Source organism: Eschrichtius robustus, chromosome 3 (assembly GCF_028021215.1).
Source record: "Eschrichtius robustus isolate mEscRob2 chromosome 3, mEscRob2.pri, whole genome shotgun sequence".
Lineage (NCBI taxonomy): Eukaryota > Metazoa > Chordata > Mammalia > Artiodactyla > Eschrichtiidae > Eschrichtius > Eschrichtius robustus.
Window position 1 is genome coordinate 184,863,364 of NC_090826.1, and position 12,997 is coordinate 184,876,360.

Consider the following 12,997-nt stretch of genomic DNA (forward strand, 5'->3'; position numbering starts at 1 on the left):
GCTAACACTAAACTCTGAATAGCTGAGTCACTTTGCTGTGCACCTGAAACTATCACAACATTGTTAATCGGTTATACTCCAATATAAAATAAAAAGTTAAAAAAAAAAAAACCTCTGAATAAAGGAAATTAGCATTAGTATGAAATGTATACCTTTTTCAAAGTTTCTCTTAGTTTTAAGAAGTCTGATAATAGCTGAATATTAAAATTTGTTAACGGGAACACTCATTAGGAATGGAAAATGTATTCATTTCAATAAATCAACAGACTGAGCCTCCCTTAAACGAGAACAATTCTACATAAGCAAAAAAGGGGGGAGAAGATAGCATGTAATTTAAATCTTTCTTAAAAAAATTCATATTAATGTATTTTCTCTGTCATTTCCCTCCAAATCAGGCTTTAGCCATTTTTTTCTAAACAGGAGTGGAAAGTCATATGGCATATAAAATGGCACCATTTTCTCTGCCCCATATTTTTACGTCTCATAAAATTCATCAACTTGTTTGGATGGGGAAAGAGTAAGAAAATGTGAGAAAACAATGTGCTTTTTCTTCAAAAATAAGGAAATAATATTAGCACATAGACAAAGTCTTATTGGGAACAACAGCAGATGCTGAACCGGCGAGACTCCCGGCAACCTCCACACGCCATCCTCCTTCCAGGTGATGCCAGCACACCTGCACGCTCTGCACACGGAGCGAGGAAGGGACGCGGTGGAAGCAGCCACACGATACTGTGAAACTGGGTCAGTGCTTTACCTAGAATCCTTTGTGTATTAAAGCAAATAATATAACCCTCACATTTGTAGCCTGTACTGATTTATTCCCAATCACTTACAGGCCTTAGTTTGCTTTGACTTCATCCCTAAAGTCTAGTTTTCAGGGAGAACAAAATGCCCTTGTCCTTTATTTTAGAAGCAAATTTACATTGTAAAAAGAGATTTCTAGTCATCTTTTACTTATGATCACATAAAAATAATTTTTAAAAAAGATTTAGGAAGACATTAATTTCATGTCTTTGAACAATTATGTTTAAAAGTCTTTGTAAAACTGATAAAAAGTGTTGAAACTGTCTTGACTGAGAGAGAAGAGAATATTTTGATTTTTCCTCCACAAAAAATTAGTTGTATTTGCAGCCAAACAAAATGTGAAAAATTATTCAGTTCTGTCTCACATATAAAATATGTAAATATATATTTATATTTTAATTATAATACCTTTTATATAAAATAAAAAAGCACAAAAGATCAGAATTTTAGTGAAAATAATCTGCGTAATAATGTCATCATAAAAATGGAAACGTAGGATCTGTATCACCTGGTAAAAGATTAAGAAGAAAGTTACTAAATGGTACCCAACTGGTTTAAAGACATTCTTAAAGTTCCTATTATAGTTTCTCATTCACTATTAAACCAAATAAAACTGACTATTAAGACAGTTTGATAAGTCCAGAGTATAAAAGGTGCAGAGATTTCAGCCAATCTAATCATGGCTTTACACAGTCTCATTTAATAAGAGCCAATTTAAAGTTAGAAAGGACTGCTTCTCCAAGACAATACTCTAAGGACTAAAAAATTCTTAAATTTGCTCCTTTAAAAAAGGACTGGTTTTCTCTACAGGTGTAGAATAAACATGTGATAAATTGAATTGAATATTTAAAGCATGTACTCCTTTCTACAATATTTTGGAAAAGCTGAATCATTTGTTTTAAAAGTTGGTCTAGAATCATTATGTAAAAATAGTAACAACATCAACAGGTACAATCAACCACTTTAAATATTTTTCATCTGTATAAATAAATGTATTATGAAAACTATGTATTCTATTAGGTACATTACATAAGAAGAGATACGTGCACTAACATCAAAATCAAATTTGATGACTTTTTTTGAAACCATACCAACCAACCATGGTTAGATTTTGCAAAAAGTCAAACTACTGATGAATAAAATGCCAGTCATATATTCCACACTCTAATGACAGATTAAATACCTATTTATTCATGTTTTATCTTATACAATTTGTCCTTTCACTGCAAGTACCTTGGGCTGTAAGAAGCTGTTCTCTAAAAATTGACAAAATATAGAGTCATAATGTTATCCAACCCAGACTTCAAAATTAAAAAGGAATTAAACCTACTAAAAATTCATTAAAACGTACTCTTTATTAATGGTTAAAGCATGACTCTCTCCACAAAGGATGCTCAGGAATTTTAAAATAATCACCAGGCTCTTCCTCGATCAGCAAAGTGAGGACTGATGGTGTATACAATGACAACAGCTAATCAGAAAACCAAGTCTAACTCATGAAAGTTGCTTATTAGAAACTGGGTTAAAGTACAATATGCACAACCAGCAAGAAAAGAAATACATTTGAACAAATTATCTGGCATTATGATGCCATGCAACTGACCCAAGTCTTTTGTTTACTTTTGTAGAAGTTAATCTTATAAGAAGTCCTCTCTGGAAATCTCACTGATTTCAAGTTCAAGGTATTTAAAGTTCAAGGTTTTTCAATACAGTGATAACAAGTGACAAAAGTCATTTTCGAATGACAGTGCAAAAAAAAAAAAAAAAAACTACATTTTAAGTCCCAACAGGACTGAAGTTAAAGTCTTACAAAGCTATATTCTAATTTAAAAGTTCATGATTAGTGTATTAAAACACATTTTGAAAAACACTGATACACTGAATTATAGTGAAGTTTGCAAAATAAAAACACTTTCCCTTTATGACTCATAATTACATAAATTCTCACTTTCAAAACACAGAAATATTTCTTCTGAAAGAGAAATAGATATAATAGATCTCAAGTTCCATAAAGTGGTTCATCAAAGACTAAGGTTTTTAGTATTTAAAACTTACCATATGACTTCAACCAAATAGAACCTACTTTCAATGGGTCTCAAACCACTGAAGATGGTCATTTTGCATACTAATTAAAATAAAATTATTTTAACACTACCTTTTTGAAAATGATCATGTAAGTATACTCTAAATATGCAACTAGTCACTTCTTTGTACTGTTCAATTGATATTCTTTCAAAACACAACTGTTTTAAATTAATTCATAAAAATAATAGTTATCACCGTCTCATGTCTGAAAGATACTCACCTCTATGAGGCTGGAGTGTATTCCGATCAGGTATGGCATTGGGGCACTAAATTAAAAATATATATGTATGTGTTCATATAGTTCATTAAAACTGAAACAATAATATAAGTAATTCAGAATGCTTTAAAAAATAAATTTATTAAATGCGTAGTTCCAACATAGTACATCATAGATATTTAAAATTATTCAGTATAGAAAACTCAAATAAAATCTTAGAGGTCATTAATATATTCAAATTAAGGTTGATTTATATAAAAATCACAAAATCATTTATAATTAAAAGTTGTAATGTTTAAAAAACAAGAATATTAGGGTCTAGGCCGTAGTCTGAGATGAATCTTTTCTGTATACTTCCCATCAAATATATCCTAAATAATCATCAAATTTATTCACATTTCTTTGTACAATTTTTTTATTCAGTTAGATTCTTATATGATTTTCTTAATATATATTCATTGTTTCACACCTACTATTTAGTCACCCAAATTTTTGAGTCAGTCACAATATATTTACTGAGACCTACTATGTGCCAGGCACAGTTTGGGAACTAGAGGTGCAAAGATAAATAATTTCCTCCCCCACTGCTACCATTCTATTTCTGTGCTATCTTTCCACTCATGTATCTTGTCTATTATTTAAACTCTGTACGTTCTTATTTATCCCACTTTTCATTGTAATAATAATATAATTTTAATAAATTTTAAAATATTCAAGTAAGTTTAAGACTGCTATTGATTAATTCAACACAGTATGTGGAGCATACTCAGGGGCCAGTACCTGGCATAGGGGTTAGGGTACAATAATAAACAATACAGACAGAATATATTCCCTTCTGGAGCTTATACTCTGGCAGAGAATACAGACATTAAATAATTTTTGCAATATACAAAATCAGATTTACTAGCAATTTCAAAAATATTTCTCATGAAATACAGGGCAGAAATTATTCAACTTGACATTTCAAAATTAAAAGATTATTTAACAAGAAAACATGAAAACGAACAATGTCTACAAATGTGATAGAAGATATGCACATAAATAGCTATGTTAAAAATAAAACATTTTTGGCATTTCTTTTGTATACATCTTTGTGTTACATTTAATGCAAACCTTTTCTGTTAATGAAAACAGATAATCTTCTTTTTCAAGGGATTTGCATAATTTTCCAAACATCCTTGTCATTATTAGAACAGAGCTGTGCAAACTCCAGCATGTCCACTTTGCTACTGAGAACCAGTAACAGATAAAAGAGGCACCTTGGCAGATCCACAGTTTTCAAAGTAACCTTAAACAGTTCCTACTTTATTTAAGGATGGCTAGCCACTAACTCCTATATCCAGAATTCACAAAAAAATAAAAACGGTTCAAGTTCTTATTCCAATCCTTATTAGCCTGTTCCTTAAGTCATATTGTACTAGATTCTAATTCCCAGTTGTCTTTGTCTTCTATAGCTTTGTTCCTTCCTATTTTTTTTAAATTTTTATGCAGTAGACCATCTGGAATTGATCTGATATCCTGGATATTTCATTTGACTGAAAGTTGAGAACTATTTATAGGCCTTGATATCCCTAAGACCTAACAGATTTTCTGCCTTCAAAAGGAAACGGAAGGAATAAATGTGGACTGTTCCACTTTTGCTTAAATAAAAGAAGCCTAGTTGCTTCCCCAGTTCAAGTTCTCATCTCTGGAATTCCTTCTGCGACTCCATAGACGATATAAAATATGTGCCACTAACTACTCTGGGCTCCCATGACTGGGTTCCGGCAACTTTCACAAAACAGGGTGGGAAACTCCCAAGATCTTAAATATGTCAAGCCTTCTCCACACCCAAAATAGTACAAATTTATTAAAGTTACTGTGCAATTTTCCAATTCGCCCCAGGCTAGGTTATCCGACCAACAAGATTCATAATATAGAAAGATTCATAATATCTCAAACCTCAAAGCACGTTTTAATACAATGAGTGTTAATCAAAACACTTAAGACTTCTAAAATTAATTATTACATCCATTTTACATATGTTGAAGGTACACTGAATGGATCAGATTTCAAAAAATCAAGAGCCAAAAGTAATAACTACCAACTGAAGTCCTACGAAATACATCTAAGATAACACTTTTAAAACTTCATGAAAGCTAGTTATCTCTTGAAATATAAACAATAAATTTACAGAAATTGTTAAACTAGAATAAAAATCCAATAAAGAATTCCTATGCAGAACTTAATAATAAAGTAACCCAAAACTTTTTCTATGAGATCACTGGGTATCTCTACGTGTTTTTACCTCACTAATTTCTACAAAATCTAAAATATAAACACGTTAGACTGCAAACATTATTAACTAGAGCATACTTTCCTAAAATAAATATGATGTTTTTTTCAGAATATAGATTTAACTGAATAGTTATTTCATTGTCATGAAAATTGGATTGTATACATCCTAATATTAAGTCAGCCAAGTCTCATGAAAAGTAATTCTGCTACCCTAGCTGAAATCTCCTAATGAGACAGTGTTAATAAGTCAGGAAGAGATCCTTGGCAACACAGATGTTTTATCAGCTATGTGCAAAACTATCCTAGATCTTTCTGTCAATGGAATTATTTTGCAAAGACAAGATACAGAAGGCTCTATTATGACTGCTGCTTCTTTTTGGTAGCAACTAATCTTTGCTGAAAAGTAATTACTATGTAATAGCTTTTTTTCTTTTTAGGTCTTCTCATGGAGGCCACCCATGGGGTAGACTGTAACAGCAGTCTATTCACTTAGGGTAGTCTAAACAACACAATTTTCCATTTATGTTTTTAAAACACTACTCTCTTAGGAGCTAAATCTCCTTTCATAGAATGAAGAATCAGATAGATAGCCTAAATAAAAAGGTGACAACCATTCTCGAACAAATAAATTATTATACTTTTACTGGTACTGGAATCATACTACCTCCAAGGTGTTTAAGGGCTCAGAAGGTTAAGAGTGTCTGGCAACATCACTTTAGACTTGCTATATTAAAGTACTTTCTCTTTGTTGTTTTGTTTTGTTTTGCTTTGCTTTTTCAGTATCAATACCTAACATGAGATCCATTCTCTTAGCAAATTTTTAGGTCTACAAGAGAGTATTGGTTAAGTAAAGGCACAATGTTATACAGATCTCTAAAACGTAATCATCTTGAATAACTGAAACTTTATACCTGTTAGATAGAAACTCCCCATTTTCCCCTTATACTGGTAGCTTAAGGGGAAAACAAAGATGGCGTCACTTCTTCCCAGTAGCCTTCCCTACCCTAGCAGACAGGTGGGCACTTCCTCCTAGGTGTTCTGCTCAGCATTCTTTTATATGCCTCAGACCTAAACCCTATAGCATCACGGTATTCCTCTGTGCTCATCATGTGCGCGTGTGTACATGTGCACAAACGTGGCAATTTCTTCCTATCTGGGGATCCAAGAGGGCAGAAGCTACGTCTTATTCATTACATTACATACTCGCGGCCTGGCAAATACATGTTTACTAAATGTCTGGTGTACAAATGGATGAATGAATGAGCCGACAAATTAGCAAGCCTTCGTCAGCCGACCAAGATGCGCTATTCATCCACGGTCACAAGATGGCATCATGGCCCTCCAAGTCTATGCCACACCAGAGACACACTTCCAGGAGCCAGGACTGCCTCAGGACTGGGAAAGTCCAATCACCTTGAAGAGTTGGCAAAATACACATCTACCCCTATCACATCTTCCTGGTGCTATTTTTGGAGTGGAATATAAAATTTTCTTTACTCAAAAACCATGAGACTGAAGGGATAATCTCTAATATTTTTCTCCCTTTTGCATATAGGATCATTTGCAAAGATGTAAAGGGAAGAAAACCACTTTCCCTAGGAAACAGTTTAGTCCATGGAATTTTCTGACAATGAAAGAGAGCTGGAGTCATAGACAGCTATTTTGGGGAAAAAAAAAAAAGTATATGATACTGCCCACTTCCTATGTTAGAAGCTGAGCCTATCATTGTGACCTTAAGGTTCAGGAACTCTCAGATAACTCCTTGTCTGACTATCACTGCTCTACTCTCTGGGCCAGGGAAGTGCCTGGCATGGCAGCTGTTAGAACTTGTCCTAAAGGGGCTATTTCAGAGGTTAGAAACTAGTAAGATTGAAATATGAAACAAGCTTCCTTCATCACAGTGGAAGTAGCAGAAAAAGGACTTGATGGCAGGGTTAGAAAGTATCAGGAAGACATACCTGGAAAGAGGTAGCAATAGTTTCTAAATAACAATATTTTAGAAAGTCCTAAGTGTGTATCATTACAGAGAACTGAACTTAAAAGGGATGTTACCTCCTAAGATTTCAGAACATTTTTTATAGAAAAATTTAAATGGCACTAATATTACATATGATAAAATATAATTCTAAACCTCACAATTAGAAGTGTTGGTTCTTGAACCACTACTTTAATATAGATTTTTAAAAATCATACACCAATATATTTTCAAATACTTTTGTCAACATTATTTAAAATAAGTTTTAATTACTGAATACTATGTGGAAAGATCTACTACGCATGTCGACATGAAAGAATTGAGGTTCCTGCTTTCAAGGATGCTACTCTATTCTAGGTATACTGGTCAGAGAAGAACACTCTAAAGTGAATACCAAGAGAGCTATTTCTAGATCCAGCTTTACTCTCAGATTCATGTGTGTGGTGCTTCACAGTGTAATTAAACCACACACCTACAGTCTCCTGCCCCACTGTTTCTCCCTCCCAGCACCCAAAGGGCAGAATGGCAGTGGGAGGTCACTGGAAACCTGCTGCCCAGCATTATCAATACGATTACCCTGCTCTGGAAACACACAATTCACTGGTATAATCAATATGTGACCAAAGATATGTACTGTCATTAAAAATCATTTGTCCTGAAGAGGGCTAGTCTTGAAAACTTCAATGTTATGAACTTAGATCGTTTTAACCCTTAAACACTTTAAGTGATCTGCTTTTCATGAAATCAGAAAGTTAAATAAATAACTACTTTGATTCTAAAAGAGCTTTGTTTTTTAATAACATTAGTTGTGATATAAACGAACACATTATGGTCCAAATCATTTCCTTCTTTCTGTGTGTGTGTGTGTGTGTGTGTGTGTGTGCATACGTGCACACACACATGCATGGTTTAGAGTAAAAATCTCATCTGGTTTCTTAAGAACTGAGCTACGCCTGCAGAAGGTGATTACCCTACAGCCCCGAGGAAGATCCCAAGGCCGCTGTTTGGGAGTCTAATTCTTCCCTAACCTCCAGGAGAAGGGGACAGTTGAATTCAGACTGGGTGAGATCACTGGCAGTTGTCTGCAATGCCAAGAAACTTTCCAGAATTGCTCCCGACACTCGTCAACGTTGCTTTTCACAGTGGCTCAAGGCTGAGGCTTCGACTTAACCAGGAACTCAGGGAACTCCTGCATCAGAGGCAACCCCTCTGCTGGTATCTGGTACCGGATGTGCTACTGAGGGAAGAGGCGTGCGGGAAAGTGTGTCCTGAGGCGGAGGTAACGAGCGTGTGCTCCGACAGAGGCAACCTGGTGTCTGAAAGACTCTGCAGACAAATGCTGGCACCTGGGGTGTGGTGCTCTCACTGACACTGCAACTTCTGTAAGATGTCCTAACCACAGCGAAGACTAGATCGGCTTCTATTTATGCATTCAATTATCTAGATGATTACAGAGGAAGCTCACAAAATCTAAAGAACTTTACGTTTGCCAGGTATAAATTTTTGCTACCTTTGGAGAGAACTACTCTTCCCTTCATAAAACCACCTTTTAATACTTGTTACTAACCTCCCCGTCACGTTTCAGAGATCTCATTCACAGATATATACACATGTACTCCAAGCTTACTTAATCTACACATGAGTCGACCTTTCTAACCCTAAAACCTGGACTAGCAGGAGCCCGGCAGAGCCAGCTTACCAGCAGTAGTCCAGCAGATGAGGAGGGAGCACCGGGATGTAGATGTGCTGCCAGTACATCGGGTAGAGCAGGGCGACCGATCCATGGAGACAGGCGGTTAACTAAAATTTGCAAAAGGAAAACAGCAGTAAGTAGCCGCTGACCCTCCAAACAGAGAGACATGCTCAAGTTATCAAAGACTGATGATACTCATACAACAATTTACTTAACGACCTGAATCACATTATCTTGACCAATTCTGCCTGCAAGAAGTCTCGGGTTTCAGAAGGCCCTCTGAAAAATACATAAGCAGCAAAGTAGCTTCTTGGGCATCTTAGGTAGACGGTTATACCTTCCTGAAAATACAGTGTTTGGGGGTCAAAACTTAGAACACATAAAAAGGAAAACTGAAAAATTAGGCGAGCGTCTTAGAAGGAACCGTAGGAAATTACAGCGTGTGCCGCCCAGGTTGCACGCACTCAGATTAATACACCACGATGCAATATGGGAAGGAGGAGAGGCTGAAAGCTCCTGGGGGATATCATTAGGGCAAATTGCCAAAGGATGAAACATGAGCCAGTCAGGAGAGTCTGGAAGCTGCAGTATCACCAGGGGATTCAACGTTCGACAGTTGGAGCTTCAGCAACGTGTGAACCGCGGGTGACGGTATCAAGAGACTCTGCTCACTGACACGGAGAATGTCACTATTGACCAGCGAGCTGCCCAAGCTTGACAGCTGTACCACAGGAAGCCAAGGATATCATAATTTCATATTTAAACTGTTCATTTCAGATTAACATCGTGTTTCCTAGCTTTATATCACAACAGCTGCAAATACACTGATGCTATTTTAAAGGTAATTGCCATTTTAATTGTTTTGTTTTGGCAAGCGGTTAATTAAATATTTTTTAATGCTTAACAAAGGGATATCCCTTTTTTTTTCCTCCCTCCTACTGACCCTCATCAGGATTCTTTCTCTGACTCCGTTTACATTTTAAATTATATTTCTGTACGCGTTGAGTCATTTCTCTAGCGTTTAAAGCAATAATTAAATCAGCATTCTTCATTTTAAAGTTTTGCTATGGTCTGCATTTTCAAGACATTTACTGAATAAGTCATTTTATTTAACTTGAAAATCAGAACTTAAAAATAAAACCATCTGAAAATGCACCACAAAATTTCTGTAAACCATTATTTCTATTACACAAGGAAATTAAAATTTATACATAGTAATCAAATCAATTCAAAAGGATAAATGTAAACAAAGTAATTCAATCTTAATAGCAACATTTGTCTATATTTAAGTGCAAAATAGTTCCACTAAATTTTTTAAAAGTCAATTAAAATAATCTAATCTGAACCAAAAACATAAAAATTTTGATTAAAAGTATTTTCATCTTCGTCATATGTATTATATTTTTTTCCAGTTAAGATTTTTAATTAATTTTATATGGCAAAAAATTTATTTGTTCCATTTAGAATGCTATCATTAAAGGGTTTTATTACTTTGCACTTAGAAGCTTTAATAGTTTACACTATTCTTTCAATAAATATTATTTTTAAAATTCCTTAATTAGAGCATACAGTATACCACTAGGAGGCATTCAGATACTTCTGTGTAACAATTACAGACCAGATTTATTTCTCTTACATATCTGAACTAGAGGGAAATGAAAATGGGGTTGATCTCAGTTGTGTCAATTCTTAGAGAGCTTGCATGTGCTCCCTGGTTGTAAATGAGGTAACTTTAAATGTTTCAGTGTAACCTGATGGGCTAAAAGCACTTATGTAGCTGTGAAAGGCAGTTAATTTACTCAATTTCTCCATCTGCAGACAGATGGCTTTTAAAAGAGCTCATTTAAAACCGTTTTAAAAAGGAAAGTATTCTTTTTTATTGTTGAGAAAATAATTAACAGTGTAACAGGAGGGAAAAAATGCATTCTCAAAATGAGGAATTATAATAATAGTAACTTATTTTACTAGGCACACCCAGAGTCCAAAGCACTCTATTAAAGGCTATAGCTGTTCCCCTATGCCCTTAATGGTTCTCCTTAAGTGAAGCTATGAATTTCTCGCTAATAAGGCACAATATCATCTGATGAATTTGACTGGTTTCTTAGAGGATGATTTCTGCAACGAGAAGCAAAGTCACAAACTTTCTGCAAAGGCCAGCATTCAGCAGAGGGTCATGTCAGCTAATCAAGATCTACCAGGAAAGAAGGAAGCTCTACAGGATTTGTTAGCTTCTTAGATGCAGGGGATCAGTGACAGGGACAGGTAAAAATACTACCCATCCCACATCCCCACCCTGCCCCAAACCTCAGTTTCTGGCCTAAGCAACCAGGACGAATTATTTAAAGAAATACAACAAAAGTGTCAGGTTCAGGTGGGACTGTAAGGAATCTGCTCTCACAAATATTGATTCTGTTAACTATGAGACATCCAAGTGGAGATTTCCAAAGAAGGCAGACACCTACCAAAGAAGATCTCCCTTACCCACCTAGCATCATGTAACGACTATGTTATTTAAAAAATAGAGAAGATACTATTACAGCATATACTTTGTAGAGGAGATAGTAAAGTTGTAAGTAAAAAAAGTACAATTAAGAAAAAATAAATTTACTAGGAAATTAAACACAGTTATATGCAAGTTGTATAAGGTAAGAACAATGAAGTACATCGTAGGCAAAAGTTAGGGACTGGCCACTAAGAGGCTGTGCCACTCTGGCACACCTGCAAATATAACCAGATCCCAGTTTCCTAATCTTTAAAATAAGAAATATATGCTAGATGATCTATAAACACCGTCTCTGAGAGATCTAACATTCTCTACTCTTAGATCAGATCAGTTCTAACGTTTTGTATTTTTAGTAATAGTTAAGAATTGTTTTTTCCATGTGGGTGGTTAACACAACATTTTAACTAGACTATAATTCAGATCCACCTTCGAAATCTATCTAAACATAATCTCTAAAAGCTTTAAAGCACATTAGGTAACTGTGAAATTGGAGACATTATAATAATTTACTTGCTTAATTCAACAGAGTTTTTGAGTACCTGCCACATGCCATCATAAATCTCTACTAAGCAACAGGGACACAGAACAGAACAAGTTACATATCAGTGGGGAAAGCAAACAATAAACAAGTAAAACACATATTATGTCAGAGGTAAATTCTATGAAGAAACCTAAAGCAGGGTTAAGAGCAGAAGGGCTATTCTAGACAGGAGCGTAGGGACAAACTCTGATGTGGCCACATCTACACTGAGACCTGCCTGAAATATGGGAGCCACATATGGTCGACTTGGGGAGAAGGGCATTCAGGAGTCCTGAGGTGGGAGCAGGCTTGGCACCTTCTTGGAGTAGTAGGGGGTCTGCTGATTAGATTAAACGGGAGGACAGCAGGAGTTGAGGTCAGAGAGGAAGCAAGGTCGGAACTGAAGAGCCTCCTGGGACACAGCAAAGACACCAGATTTCATTCTGGATAAGATCTGTCTGCACCTCTGAACACAGTGCTAACTGTCACAACAAATCATTTACCTAGAACATTTCCAGAACTTTGCAAATTAAGGAAAATAAACAACATACTTTAGAAGTTTGCTTTGCAGAATAAAGTTCTATAAAGAAATGAGATCAAATGGAGTATAGTCTATAAAAATACTGAATCACTATGTTGTACACTTGAAACTAGTATAATATTATAAATCAACTACATGTCAATTAAAAAAAAAAAAAGAAATGAGATCAATTTATAAGCCAAGTAAGAAGGAGAATCTTCTTACTTTTAGGTTTTTTATGACATACTGAATCTTTAAGCTTAAAGGGAAATGCTAATCGTATATCTTTGGATCAGAATTACCCAAAATTCTATGATAGGTTCATGATACGGCTAGAACCCCACAGCACTCTTCTGACATTCTGTCAGCTGTTTCTCTAACACCACAGTTGTGCTTCATG

The 12,997-nt window shown here is 35.2% G+C and overlaps 1 protein-coding gene across 3 annotated transcripts in view; it reads right to left on the reverse strand.

Moving 5' to 3' along the window:
* The window catches only part of DENND1B (DENN domain containing 1B), a 258,260-nt gene that overhangs the window by 99,221 nt on the left and 146,042 nt on the right, over positions 1–12,997 (reverse strand). For all 3 annotated transcript variants that reach the window (XM_068541850.1, XM_068541853.1, XM_068541852.1), the window contains 2 exons: positions 9,061–9,161; positions 3,113–3,158 (listed from right to left, as the gene is read on the reverse strand). In XM_068541850.1, the coding sequence (XP_068397951.1) occupies positions 3,113–3,158; positions 9,061–9,161 (147 nt within the window). The remainder of the gene's footprint in view (positions 1–3,112; positions 3,159–9,060; positions 9,162–12,997) is intronic.